Source organism: Lepidochelys olivacea (assembly GCF_965140295.1).
Source record: "Lepidochelys olivacea isolate rLepOli2 genome assembly, chromosome: 2".
In the NCBI taxonomy this organism is placed as follows: Eukaryota; Metazoa; Chordata; order Testudines; family Cheloniidae; genus Lepidochelys; species Lepidochelys olivacea.
Window position 1 is genome coordinate 19840867 of NC_140412.1, and position 14419 is coordinate 19855285.

Genomic DNA, 14419 nt, shown 5'->3' on the forward strand with positions numbered 1-14419 from the left:
TCCCAGAAACTCCTTTGGGATATCTCATTTATACCCAACCTGTTACATGAACTGTGGAAATGGAAGCAATCTCTTCTTTGCTGCAGCAACGGTTTTATGACAACTTGAAGTTTTTTCTTGACCTCAGGTACTATTTTTAACCCACTTTTTGCTATGGCATTTAGATACAATCATTTTAAAACACGGAAACACCCATAAATCCTTGGGATCTCCTAAAGCAGATGAAAAGGTCGATTTGGAGTATGATACAGATCTGTTCTACTGTTCTGGCAGTGGGTCGGCACATGGCCCTAGTGAAGATTAATACAGAAAATGAGTAAAGAAAAAAAATCCAATTTATTAAAAGATTGGGAACCTTCATGTCTGTAGCTAAAGCAAGGACTGCTATCTCCAAAAAAAAAAAAAAAAAAGGCTATATGTAAGAAGTACTTTGCTAGCTAGTCTCTGTGTCCTGATCTCATTAATGGGAACAAAGGTGATAAAAGGAATGTTGTTAGTGCTGGTGACCTGGAGCCAAAATCCACAGCTCTGCCACTTCTCTGCTGGATAAATATGTGCTTTATCTATGTATCCATCTGTAAAGTGTGTAGGCTAACATAACTTATTTGAAAAGCATTTTGAAATTGTTGGACAACAGATGCTATGCAAATTATTACTGGAACCCAGAAATAATGCAGGGCAGAAAAGGAGAGAAAATGGCTATTAAATAGATACTCAAGCATTTTGAAATTGTTGGACAACAGATGCTATGCAAATTATTACTGGAACCCAGAAATAATGCAGGGCAGAAAAGGAGAGAAAATGGCTATTAAATAGATACTCTATTAAAGTTAACAGTAATTAAGCTACCTCCCCCAAAGAGTGCTTTATGAATGCAGAAACTGCTCTAAGGGTCACAGATAGTGGAAAGCACCCTACTTTGGTTCTGACATGATAGAACAGCTCAATTAATTTCATGGTCACCAATATCTAACCTGCTCACCTACATCCTCAAAAATGTGACTACTGGCCATTTTAGAAACTTACAAAGAGGGATCCAGACAAGTTTAAAGACAGACTAATATTTTTAAAGGATCCAAAGCCTGCAACACCTGTAGAAATTCAATTGTATATGGGCACCTAACTCCCATAAGCTCCACTGCAAATCCCAGACAGCACACCTGTAGGCAGTGTGCTACAAAAACTTTTATTGTAAGTGCTTCAGAGCAAGGATCTTGTCAACTTTTCAAATATTAATATTTATGGCAATGTAGAAATGAAATATGATTTGTCCAACCACAACCCAACCTTCCTGGATGGTTGGTGGGAAATGTTAGAATGTCAGAAAACAATGGGAGATACAAGAGGTAACTTGTCTAGCAGAGGTTATTTGCTCTAATACCCAGCAATCAAACAGCTTGTTCGTTCCAGGTGCATTTAAGTCTTCTTACAAATGTTAGCGTTGTAAATTAGAAAGACAAGAAGGGTGCGGTAATATTTTTTATTGGACCAAATTCTGTTGGTGAGAGCCAAGCTTTTGAGCCAGAGTTACAGCTCACCCACCTTTACTCTCTAGTATCGTGGAACCCACCTGGGCTACAACCGCACTACATACAATCACTGCAAATTTCAGACCAATGCTGCTAAAATGCTCTTTTCATAAATGCAGGATGATCAGAGGCAGGCTTGCATTTAAAAAATAATTCCCCCCTCCTCAATCCAATGTCTAATTTGTTTCTTGGATTGACTCAGGCTGCTTCAGCGTGCAGACAGCAAAAGGGGGGGAAAAGGATTGCCACCTTAAAACATACTTCTAAAGCAGAGGTCCCCAAAGGGTGGGGCAAGCCCCCCCCAAAGGAACACAGAGGAATGTTCTGGGGGGCACAGCACAGCCTGGGTCAGCTATGGCAGGAGCACCACCCAGCCCTGCTCCACTTTAGCCCCAGCACCTAGCCATGGCTCTACTCCTCCTGGCCCTAGCTCTGCCCCCAGCTACAGCCCCTTTACCATGTGTACATCGCCAGTAGCCACAGCCCTGCTCCCAAGGGAGCAGACAGGGCAAGGGGGGCATGAACCTAAAAGTTTGTGGAGAGAGGCTGTCTAGCTTGTTGCACACATAGGGACTTTCTCTAAGGCTGAGGCAAAAACAATAATTTGAATTAATTCCAGATTTTAGGGGTCATGTGACAAGACAGTTAAACTGTTGGGTCAGATTCAGTCACAGATTTAATCTGCGGTTAAGAAATTAGTGTTTTCTTTCTTTGCCGTAATTGGTAGAGTAGGTAAAGGAAGGCATAACTATTGGTGTAGTTTGGTTATGTGTCAGTAAAATTGTTTTGTTCTTGGAAGAGTTTTTTGATTCCCCCCCGCACTTTGTTCTTACATGCATTAGAGCTAAAACAGTATTGTATTGCAAGATTAATATATAATGAATTCCAGTCTTTAGTGCAAAATGAAAATGCATAGTAAATCCTATCCCTACTATTTAGCTCTGGAGTTAATGGTTTGGAAGGAACAGACAGCCCAGGCACCTGCTGGACTGGCTGTTGCAAAAATGAGTCCGTTCAGGTCCAGTCTACACTAGGAAAATTATGGACCCAGCTATGTCACCCAGTGGTATGACCAACCCACACCCACAACTGGTATAGTTAAAATGACTTCAGTCCCTCTGTAGGCAGCATTGGGTCAACACCTTCGGTTGACCTACCTACAGCCTGTTGGGGAGGTGGATTTACCACAGCACTGTGAGAACCCCTCCCCTGGCTACAGGGAGTGTCTATACTGAAGTGCTGCTACCAATACAAGTGTAGACAGAGTCTTAGTTTAGTTCTTAATAGAAAGGTGATCACATTGCAAGCCACCATCATAAACTCGTATTTTTGATATACTGAAAAGGGCAACAGCTGGACTGGCAGGCTAAACACACACTAAAAGCAGTGGTCTAGTCATTTAATGAGGCAAGGTTAAAAACCTTGCTTTTACCTGCTTGGTCAATGTAGACAACTGGTAGCTATAGGACTTAATATGGCAACTTCCCCAAATGTATTTTATTTAAGACAAAAATAATTCAAATTTTACAATCTTAATTTACCCTTGAGTTATGTCAGATTACTAGCATTATTACAAGGACATCGAATCTGTGAGCTGTAGATGACAATACTGGAAGAAAAAGCAAAGTCTTTACACATGGTTTAACTAATTATATTTTGGGCAAATATTTATTTATCTAAAAACAAAATAAAAATCAATTTTTAAAAGAAAATGTATTTAAATAAAACGCACAAACCGGTGAAATGTTCTGGCACAGAAGTTCAAAACAAGTATAAACCCAGTTGCCACAACCGCTGAGTATCAATGTTGCAACATTTGTCTATAAAGACTTTATTAAAGGTATGGACATAGCAATAAGGTATGTAAATATATACAGCCATTTGAGGACAACTTTTTGGAATCGTCTTAAGAAAAATGACTTAAATACAAAATTTTCGAAGAACAAAATTGAAAAGTTCATCCCCAAACATGAAGAAAAGTCCCATCTGTCCTTATGCCCAAAGTATTAATTATGAGGCAGTTTTGAGGTTATGGCTAAACCTTTCCAAGATCCAGCCAAGGTTGTGTAGTCTCGAGTTATTTTGAACGGCATGCAATTGCAATGGTTCCATACTTTACGAACTGGCATAGTTCATGAGTAATATTAGAAATATTATTTTATTTCAGTCTGGATTAGATTATTCTAATCTATGCACAAGAGTTCCTTAGCTGCTCAAGTTTGTGTTTCAACTGTTCTCGCCGCTTCCTCAACTGTTCTTTCTCTGCAATCAGTCTGTGTTCATCTGTTTGAATAGAAAGAACATATTCTGTGGCTTTTTTAAGGATGACAACTTTGGGTGCCTTTTCATTGTTGGCTACCTCAGGTATTTGGTCACGCAAAGCAAAGAAACTCAACTTCAGCTCATTTCTCCTTTGGCGCTCCAAGACGTTGTGTGTTCGCCTCTTGTCGTTTTCTTCTGTGTCTGATGTGCGGGGACTTGAGCACTTTCGGTTATTACTGATTTGTTTGAGAACTCTACCATTGTCCAACTTTATCCTTTTTGCTGAAGGATACTCAAGTTTGGTGGAGGGAGGAGCAGCATAATTGTGCTGATGGATGGGGACATGACACCGCTTGAGAACTAGTGGGCTGTGGGGTGGCTTACTGTGCTCTTCTGTTGGTTGTGTGATTGATTCAGATTCACTTGTTGTCACAACATCAATTTCTTCCTCATCTTCCTCTGGTTCTTCCTCTGGAAGAAAAAACACCCCTATTGTAAGTCAACTTGTATGAACATTTAAAAAACAAACAGTTTGTAAGTGTTCCTTGCTGTATAATAGAGAACAAGGTGGCATTTTTAAAAAAACATTTTGTAATCTGCTTCTAAAATCTGCACTTCCCTGAAAAATGTTTTCTCTAAGAAATTCAACAGAAGTACTGTTAAAAGAACAGACTCCTCTTTTGTAATTCTTAACTCTGCATCCCAGACTGCCAAACCCTGCCTCCCAGATAGCAAGAGTTACGTAATTCTGAAGACAGCAGGGAAGTTGAATGCTGACAGCAGATGTTACAGCATAACCTCCCTCCCCCTGCAAAAATTAACCCCACCCCCCCAAATCATGGAAGCCATCCTTAAATATTTAGTGAGTCTTTGGCAAGACCCCAAAGCAAAGCTTACTTAACACTTGTATATTTTTAGGGGCACCGTCAGCAGCTCCCCCCCCCTCAATTATTCATGGGTAATCCAGGGGAGGGAAAAAAAAACAAAAAACCATGAACTTTGTCTGCAGACAAACTCAGTCCCTGACTATACATGGGTTTGTCTCTCAAACTTTGTTTGAAAGATACATAAGCATGCCAACAAAGCTTTCCCAGACCCATTTACTTCTCTTCAACTACTCTCACTAGTACCTCCCATCCCATGAATGTCACCGGAGGGCAGATTCAATTGGATAAGATTCTAGCTTTGGGGAATGACTCTGAGCCTGTTATGAAAGTTAACACCTCCCTCCCTCTCCCCCCCCACCCCAATGGGCTGGTTTCCCAGGAAATTTAATTCCCGCGGAGTCTCTCTCAGCGTGCCTTGCTAACGTGGCATTTAAAAAAGCACATGCAATAGGGGGGCTGAAATCCTTAGGGTGGGAGGAGTTACACACACCAGTTTCAGCAGGAAACCAACTGTGCGTCCTGCCCAAGCCCTTCATGTTTTAAACCTTCCAAAGTATTCACCCTGAGCAAGTTACAAGGCAACCCAACAAAACCCAGGAGGGTTGTTATCTAGTACATATAGAGTGGTTAAATTTTAAAGCAGTATACAAAGGGTACATCCAGGAGACAGGAGTGCACCCCAAAACGCACAGAGGGAGCAGCTATTGTTCAGCGCTTACCGTGGGCCCGGCAAACGTTGTTTGATAAGTTATCTGAATGGGAAGCTGGTGCTATAAAAGGCCTGGCAGGGGAAGTCCCTGGCGTCTTCCCTGGCAGGGCCAGTTACCTTCTTGTCTGACTCCCCAAGAGGCCAGGCTGTGCCCGGGCCGATCTCCCCATGGAAGCCCCCCTGTCTGGCTCGGCGGTGGGGAAGTCTGCCGAGAGAAGAAGGGTGCCTTGATACTCACCCGAGTCACTGCTGGTGGTGGGCGGGGTGTCATCGCCCAGCAGGGAAGCCGGGCTGGAGCTAGGGGAGCCGGGCTTGGAGGATCTCTCACTGAGCGGGTAGGGGAAGACCACGGAGGGGTCTATGCAGTCGGCGGCGGCGGCGCCCAGGTCGTGCAGGTAGGTACTGGCGGAGGCCGGGGAGGGGGCCAGGCTGGGCGGCTGCGAGGGCGGCGGCGGCGGGCAGAGCCGGGAGCCGGAGCCCCCCTCCCTGCGGGCCGCCTGGTAGGAGGCCAGCTTCTCGGACACCACCTTCTCCAGCTTGGCGGCGGCGGAGAAGCCGCTCCACATGCAGTCCTGGATGATGATGGATTTCACGAAGGACTCGTCGTCCGGGTCGCAGATGAAGCTCTGGTTCACCATGTCTCCCCCCAGCAGCTCGGTCACCATCTCCAGCTGGTCGGCGGTGGAGGGGAAGTAGGCGGCGGCCAGGCTGGAGCGGCGGCTGGGCGAGAGGGGCGGCGTGGGCAGCAGCTCGAACTTCTTCCAGATGTCCTCGGAGGGGGCGGGCGGCTGGAGCTCGCTGCCCCGCTGCTGCGCCGCCAGGTAGAAGTTCTCCTCCTCGTCCTCGAAGTAGAAGTAGGGCTGCACCGAGTCGTAGTCGTAATCGTAGTTCTTGCTGGGGAGGGTCGAGGTCAGCGGCATCGCGGCGGCTGGTGCCTGGGGGCCAAGGGAGGGGGACACGGGTCAGGGCGCTGCGGGGTAACAACGGGGTGCACGGTGGGGGGGCACTGCAACACGGGGTGCACCTCCACCCCCCAAGGAGAACCCGAATAAACGGTGTGTAGCCCCCCCAACAAAGGGTGGAGAAGGGGTCACCCACCCCCCAATAAGGCGCAGGAGCGGGCTGCAGCCACCGGCCCTCCTCTCGATAGGTGACATACGGGGCACACAAGCAGCCCGCAGTTCGCTCCGGTGCAACACGGGGAAGCAAGAGACCCATCCGGCCGCACCCGCGGCGCGCCGGGCTGGACACCGGGCGCTGCGGCGCCTCCTGAGAGCCGGAACCACCTGAACTGAGCGCGGCCGCCCGCCCGCCAGCGACAGGGGCTCCCCGGGATTCTCTCCCCTGCCCCGCCGCCGCCCGCCTCCGGTTCCCTCTCGCTCCGCTCCTCTCCGCCCCTTCTCCTCCCCTCCCGGCCCCACGTCTTGGCCGGCTCCGCTCCGTCCCTTCCGCGGGAGCCGGCTCCTGGTCCGCCCCCCAGATCCTGTTCAGCCCAGCTGGAGCGCGGTGCAAGCGAGCAGCGCCCGGCCAGGGACCCCTCTGCCCAGCACCGTCCCCACGTCCCCGGCAGGTCAAGAGCCGGAGCCAGCAACCGGGGAAAAGCGGAACGAACCCTTCCAGCCTTAAGAGCGGCCTCCAGGACAGGCAGCTCCCCGGCTGGCCCCAGCCTCACTCCCCCGGGACTCCAGAGCAGGGGGGAACCAAGGCAAACTGGGCTGCCCAGCCCCCAGCCGTGACACTGGCTGGTTACGAAACCAGACCTCAGGGCACCCCTCTCCCCCGCCCGCGGCTGCCGGGGGGGAAGACGGGGGGGGCGCTGAAAGGCCAGGGGAGAAGCCCGATTTAAAGACCCCGGTGCAATGGCTGAGGAAGGCAGAGCGCGCCTTACACACACACAGAGGCTGCCCGTGCTGCAGCTCCGGGCTGCGGCTCCACACCTTGTGTCACTGCGTCTCTACACACGCTTCCCAGCTGAACCGCCCCTCCAGCTCAGCGCTTTGCCAAGGGGTCGCCTAGCCTCACCCCCCGCCCCCGAAGGGTGCGAACACGGGGCCCCCCCGCTGGAGACCCCTACCCACCAAAGGTGCGAACCCGTCTCTGCAAACTCACCGGTTCCTCCGATGCACCGGCTCGGAAATGCAGCGGGAGGGGACGGATTAAAGACGGTGCAAAAAAGAGAAGGAAAAAAAAAAAAAGTGAAGGGGGAAAAAAACCACCGCCGCCAGTCCCGCAATAATTATCCCCCAAGAGCAGCGGGCGGCGGGGAGAAGCGCCTTTCCCGGCGGGCGGCCGGCCGTCCGCCCCAGCCCCAGCCCCTCGCGCGCGGAATTGTAAGTCCCAAGGCAGCGCCGCCGGGTCCGGGACAGGCTGAACTTCGCTCGCGCTACTTTCAAGCGCCGGCCGGCCGGCGTGAGAGGGGAGGGGGCGCTTGACGGGGAGGCGGCGGCGGCTGCTACCGCGCGAGCCCGTCTCCCTCCCTTTCGCCACTGCACAGAGCAGGCTGGCTCCCCGCACAGCGGCTTTTATAGAGGGCTCCGCCTTTTCCCGCCAAAGCGAAGAGGGTACGGACGAGCGGGCGGGCGGGGTGGGCTCGCGCGCGAGGGGGTGGGATCGACGCATTACGAGGACTATTTTCTTTCCCTCCGCAGCGCGTGTCAAGCGAAGAGGCGGGGCGGCCAGCCTCGCGAGCGGGGAAAGGGGCTTGGGGGACAGGCTGCGTTTGAACAGGCGCTACGAGGAGCGAGAGAAACGGAAGTAAACATAGTAAAGAACACGAGAGATGAATTAACGTGGCCGCTGCGATCGCTCCTGCTCACCGGACATTGCCCCGACCTCCTTTCCACCCATGCACCAGAAAATACAACCCAGCCTCGTGCAACGCTGGGTGACCAGCTTTGCCGCCGCTGATCCTTGGGTTGCAGCGATGTTTACTGTTTTTTTTTTTTTTTTCTCCTCTCCATTTTGCAAGCCGGCGTCGCGCAACGCCTCCCCAGCTTTCATCCCAAGAGGCAGGAACCATTGATTGTTTAACAAAGCAGCGAAATGGCAAAGGCTGTAAATGTTTGGAAGGCGTCGCTCCCCAGGGGTGCACTGAGAGGAACGGTGCAGGGCAACTAGAAAAGGGGCTAGTGCAAAAAGCAAATAGGAAAACGTAAACGAGGGGAAGAATTAAAATGTGATCAGAGCAGAAGGGGCGTTTATTGCCCCGGTATCTCTACCACGTCTCCCCAGGTTGTTGTCCCCTGCATGCATTTCCTAGCGCGTGCAAAGAAGGGTTAAAAAGCAGGAGGTTACCGGCTTTGGCGGGGAGAGGTTAGTACTCGACGGAGCAAATTCAACCAGAGGGGCAAGAGACAAAAACTCTGCAATCTGGTCCCCGCCGCCGCCTCTGCCTCTATGTCCTTTTTTATTTGAATTTATCTCCCACTCTGGGGAAAAAAAATAGTGAGCCCTTAATAAACCAGCTGGATCCGCCCCAATGACAAACTCAGGTGCAAAGCTTTCCCAGTGGAGATTGCAAAGAGGGAAAGGGATCCAGGCTCAGCTTGCCTTTGTCCCAGCGGGCGGCTCCGCCAGGTACATCCCCCAGGTGAAGGGAAGGAGGGGAAACCGTTAACTCTTTCCTTTTTGTACCACGCAAAAATCCCCGCCTGCTCTCGGCTCCTTTATTCTTTGCTACTGATGCGCTAACTGCCCAGCTATTCCCAACACCTGGGATTTCCAACATGCCATTTATTTCACACTTGCCACCCCCACTCCTCCCTGTTTCCCAGGTGCACCTAGTTGTCTCCTAGTTAAGCTTTTTCTCTCCTGTTTTGTCTCTTACGTATTAACCTTGCTGGCATGAGATCCTTTTGAAGCCAACCAGGGAGAGACAAACCAAACACTTAAGAGTGATTTGCACCACTTTAAAATGCAGCTGGCTTCAAAGGGTCAGCCGAGCCGGGTCCTTTCCCTGCTGCTCAGATTAAGCTGCTTCCCCTGCGTCTTAACAAACTTTACCTCCCATGCACCCACAAACCAACCTGGAGGAAGCAATTAGGGAGGAAAGTGCTGTCCCACCTACTGGTTAAAATGCAGTTGTCGTGACGTGTAACTGCTACACTTATAGCTTGCAAAAAAAAAAAAAAAAAAAAAAAAGAGGCCTCTGGTTCGCTGCAGGAAATGCAAATTTTTAGGCAGGGACTCAGTGCTGCACCACTACTGACTTTGGCTGCAAAAAGGATTCTCACGCCTGCTCGCTGCGCCCTCCGCACTGGTAGCGAAAGTAAAGTACTGTATCGTAAAGTAAGTGCGCCCTCTACTGGCTCAAAGATTACCAGGAGAGCTAATTATAAAAAGGGAGAGGCAGGCTGTGGAGAATGTGTGAATCACGCATTTGGGTGCAGATTTGATTATAAGAATAGAGGCTCCTTCACTGCTCTGTCTCTTTGTAACTCCAGACCACAAGGGAGGGAGGGACGGACCACTGGAGGCTTCTCAAAGCAGGATGGGGATCTACTCTGAGTCAGATACCTTTTGATCTTTACCTAGTGTTTGATACTTTTTTTCCATTGTAGTTTTGTCTTCACACATTCAGGTATCTCAACCACGACTATTTCTTTTCTTCTTCAAACTAGCTCCTACTGTCTATTCAGTTAATGCATATCCAATATACAAACACCTGTGTGTACACACGATCCTATACCATATCCTTAGAAGACCATCTATGTCCCAAGAGAAACTTTGGACAACATTCTCTTAGAGACACTTCTGTTTCTATAGCCTATTAATAGATGGGACTGATGTATGGAGAAAGATTAAAACCGCTAGATATGTGTGGCTTGGCTAAACCACCACCAAGAGTAGTAAATCTTTGTAATCGTAACTATTTATCACTATTAGAAAGATAAACACCAAGGGTGAAATCATGGCCCCATTGAAGTCAGTGGATGTTTTGCCATATAGACTTCAATGGGCCCAGGATTTCACCCCAAGAAGGGAAACTAATTGTTTATGGTGATAGGAAAGGTTTATATAACTAGGATGAAAAGTGAAAAAGAAAACATAGGCTGAATGTCAGGAAAACCTCAGGATCTAATAGATTATGGAATAGCCTGCCAAAGGAAGTGGTGGAATACCCATTGTTCTTGACTCTCTAGAGTGGGCAAAGGGCTTCAGGAACTGGAGTCAGTTCCTGCAGTGAGCAGATGATAAACTGATTTAAGAGCATTTCTACACTGTTTTAAGAGTGTCTTAAATCATCTTAGTTTAAGTCAGTTTGTACTCAGTTTAGACTTGTCTACACAAAAACATTGTACTGCTTTAACTCTCCCAGGAGAAAGAAAAGGAGTACTAGTGGCACCTTAGAGACTAACCGATTTATTTGAGCATAAGCTTTCGTGAGCTACAGCTCACTTCAATGCATCCGATGAAATCAGCTGTAGCTCACGAAAGCTTATGCTCAAATAAATCGGTTAGTCTCTAAGGTGCCACTAGTACTCTTTTTCTTTTTGCGAATACAGACTAACACGGCTGCTACTCTGAAATCTACCAGGAGAGTTAAACAGTACCATTCCCCTAGTGGAAATGCAGTTATATCAGTATAAAGGTGCCTTATTCTGGTCTAGTTTTTGCTGTATTGGAAGAAGAGCTTTTCAGTAAGATTTTAAGAGTAGATCAGCCCTTAAGATAAATCAGTTTGAGTGTCTTAAATCAATGTAACTGTCCACAGGGGGATAGGGTGGGTGGGTTTGAACCAAGTTAGACTCAAGCTACAATCACTAGGGATGTAATTTTTTTTTTTTTTACTAATATAGGCAAACCAGTACAACCCCTAGTGTGGACGTAGTTATACTGGTATAGTTCAAGAGGTACAACTTTTGTGTTCAGCCAAGGCTTTACAGGCACAAGCGAAGTTACAATCAGTTTTAAATTAATAAGAGTGTCTACACTGGTTTGCACAAATTCAGTCCAATTAGATTAAAAACACATACCCCTTTGGTTAAAACAAAGTAAATTCTGTGCATAGACCAGCTTTTACACATGTTAGTCTCCATCCACATCAGCATGGCAACACTGGGCAAGCCCTCATGTAGATGGGTCATTTACTGCCGGACATTTTAAGGGCCATGTCATCTCTCTCTGCTCAGAATAAGCCTAAAATATATAGTTTCTTAAAACTCAAAAACAACAAAACCTCCTCCCAAACAAAAGAAATACAAAACACCCCATCTATGCTAGAGCTCCCAGTGGCGTAGAACCAGTGTTGGCAACTTTGGGAAATTTTTAGAAAGAGTTGAGAGTCATAAGTCTATGATGTGACATCATCAAATGCAGAGCAACTAATGGCAGTATCACAGGTGTTTATGACTTGAAGTGAGCAGTAAGAGAAGATGAGCAGATGGACCTCTACCTAGCAAACACCCTATTTTCCCGTGTTTCAGAGTAGCAGCTGTGTTCGTCTGTATTCGCAAAAAGAAAAGGAGTACTTTTGGCACCTTAGAGACTAACCAATTTATTTGAGCATAAGCTTTCATGAGCTACAGCTCACTTCCCATGAGTCAAAAAACAAGGGAGGAGAAAGAAATATAATACTGAAGCAATACGGTCTCTAAATAAAATGTTTTCCAAAGTGCTTTATGGGTGACTGCATGTCTCCTACAGATAATAGATGTGACTCTGGTAGCCAGCAAAAGTGAAACCAGTGCAGCCATAACATGACAACTTCAGCATAGATATAGCAGGATACTTGGCTGCTATATCCTACATCCTTCCAAGTTGTGAATGACCTGGGGCAAGGTAATGGAGAGATAAATATAAATCTCCAGTAGAAAGACTTTTGACAGAATAGCCGTTAGATTGGAAGAATAAACACACAAGTATATTGTTACGGAGGTGATGCCTTTTCCCTGGAGAGCTTAATGTCAAATAAGAGATGGGAGGAGGACAGAGCCACTGACCTGCATGGAATTTACACAGATGAGCAGGGATAGTTGAAACCTGTGGAAAAAAAATGAGGAAAAGGTAAAGCTTGTGAGAAAAGCTACCTACCATCTCTGCGTGCATGAGTAAACCTGTAAACTATTTTGCCTTGTTCTATGTACCTTACTTAAACACTGCATACAAATATATTTTCTAGGAACCCCTGCTTAATTGGTTTGCTGCTAATGTACTGTATGTAACTGGAGCCAACACAAATTTGCACCAACTGCAGACAAATTCTGAGAAGATTTTCACCTCAACTCCATGCAATTGTGAAGGTCACTAATCTTCTATCCGGTGGGAAATTTTAAAAGCACCCCCTAAATGTTTTTCTCTCCCATGTGAAAGATTCACACAAGCCAAATGGAGACAGTGTCTAAGGCCTAATTCTGCACTTAGATCAATTAATGTGGGCCCCTGCATCTATTTACTCAGGTTCAGTAGCACATCCAGATGCAAGATTAGGCACTAGCTGATTATACAGGAGAAATAGTCAGTTTCACTCTATTAGGTTCCCTCTACCAAATGCACAAAGGAAACAAATCCCACCCCCATCTCTTTCAGTTTGAATAATTTCTTTAACAATAGGTTATAAACTATTCAGACAGAAGTATAATTCTTAAATTGACAGAGTAGGCGTATATGACATGGTGGTAAAATGCGTTAACTACAGCTTCTAGTAGACCATGCCTGCCACCAGTCTTGCTGCTGCACCAGTGAACATGGTGGTGAATTAAAGGCCTTCTGTATGCCAGTATAGACTGAGTCACAGGGGAAAGTGATCATGTTCATCATGAATACATGCTACAGAAGTTTCAGTTAATCTGAACGTGCTAATATTAGAAACAGGAATAACTATTCATTTTAAGATAATAAATATAAAACATTGCCTGCTTTTGGAAGCAATGGTTGCATTTCTTATAACCTTGCCAATATTCCTTCCCACAATTATGTTGTGGGGTCAGGTAATGTAGCATCTGGTATAATTTATTCATCTTATTGTCCCTAATGCCCAGGGCTTTGTCCAAAAAGTGCTTACAGCAAACGTTGCAGGTTCTTACTCTGTCCAGGCTTCTCTTGATCCTCCACCCTATAATCCTTTCTAAATAGAGATTCAGTCCATTTACTCCTAATAGAAAATGAGAGAGAGAGGAGCAAAATGAAGCAAGAGCAAAACAAAGAGACTGGAGGGGGAAGTGCTAAATAGCACATTAATTTTAGATATGGTTCCTCAGTCCTGCAAAAAGAACTTGCACCCACCTGGAACCTACTGAAGTTAAAGGGTGAGATCCTAGCCCCACTGATGTGTGTTTTGCAATTGACTTCCATGGAGCTTGGCTTTCACCTCAGGTATAGGGTGTCCATCCCATGCAGTTTTCTTTGCAGGACCTTTGCTCTAAGATTGTATTCAGGTGTGGATATTTAAAAATAAATATAACATCAAAGTTTGATCCCAATACAGTTTTTTTGTTTTGCTTTTAAAGCTGGTGGTGGGGGGAGGTGTCAAATCAAGAGCTCAGTGACAAGATCTTAAAACCATATTAAAAGGTTTATTTTGAGGGTGGTTTTGGTATGTAATCCACTTCTGTACCTTGCTATACCACAAAGTAATATTAAAAACTGCTGTCAGTCAAGAAGTAATTAAAAATGTGACTTCTTCCTGTGTTACATCTTTGATTGCTGAAAGTAAGAGGGTTTTAAAAATCTAATGTACTTTTCAAGGGTATGCTCTTTACATGTTGAATTTCTCTAGAAAATAATCAATCAGTTAATTTTGCCTCTGTTTTCAGTCAGTTTCATTCTCTGGTTCTCTTGAAACACAAAATTGTTAGGGCTGTAAACATTGCAGAGGACTGTTTACATTAAAAACACATGCATTCTTTGAAATTTTTGTATTTGTGTGTGGAAACATTTCTATTAAATCATATTAGGTTTGTTTAGAGTAAAAAATCTCAATACTGACTACCTGATAATAGCCATTTAATTATTTTTTAAATCTATTACCTGTTAATGTAATTCAGAACAACACTGAAGTTAATCAAAAGAGTTTCATGGCTTTCAGAGGGTTT

General features: G+C 46.3%; 1 protein-coding gene across 1 annotated transcript; it reads right to left on the minus strand.

Annotated features, from left to right (window-relative positions):
- Positions 1-2998: 2998 nt before the first annotated feature.
- MYC (MYC proto-oncogene, bHLH transcription factor) lies at positions 2999-7899 on the minus strand. Its single transcript, XM_084619840.1, has 3 exons — positions 7497-7899; positions 5626-6322; positions 2999-4262 (listed from the first exon to the last, which is right to left on the minus strand). The coding sequence occupies exons 2-3, from the start codon at positions 6305-6307 to the stop codon at positions 3718-3720; spliced, it is 1227 nt and encodes a 408-aa protein (XP_084475966.1). The 5' UTR covers positions 6308-6322; positions 7497-7899; the 3' UTR covers positions 2999-3717.
- Between the last annotated feature and the right edge of the window lie 6520 nt (positions 7900-14419).

What these genes read in the sequence shown, in the direction of transcription:
- MYC (XM_084619840.1), bottom strand. Translation starts at nt 6,307, where the DNA reads ATGCCGCTGACCTCGACCCTCCCCAGCAAGAACTACGATTACGACTAC. An exon ending in CACCACCAGCAGTGACTCGG is followed by an intron (nt 4,263 to 5,625) that starts GTGAGTATCAAG and finishes TTTTTCTTCCAG; the next exon opens with AGGAAGAACCAGAGGAAGAT.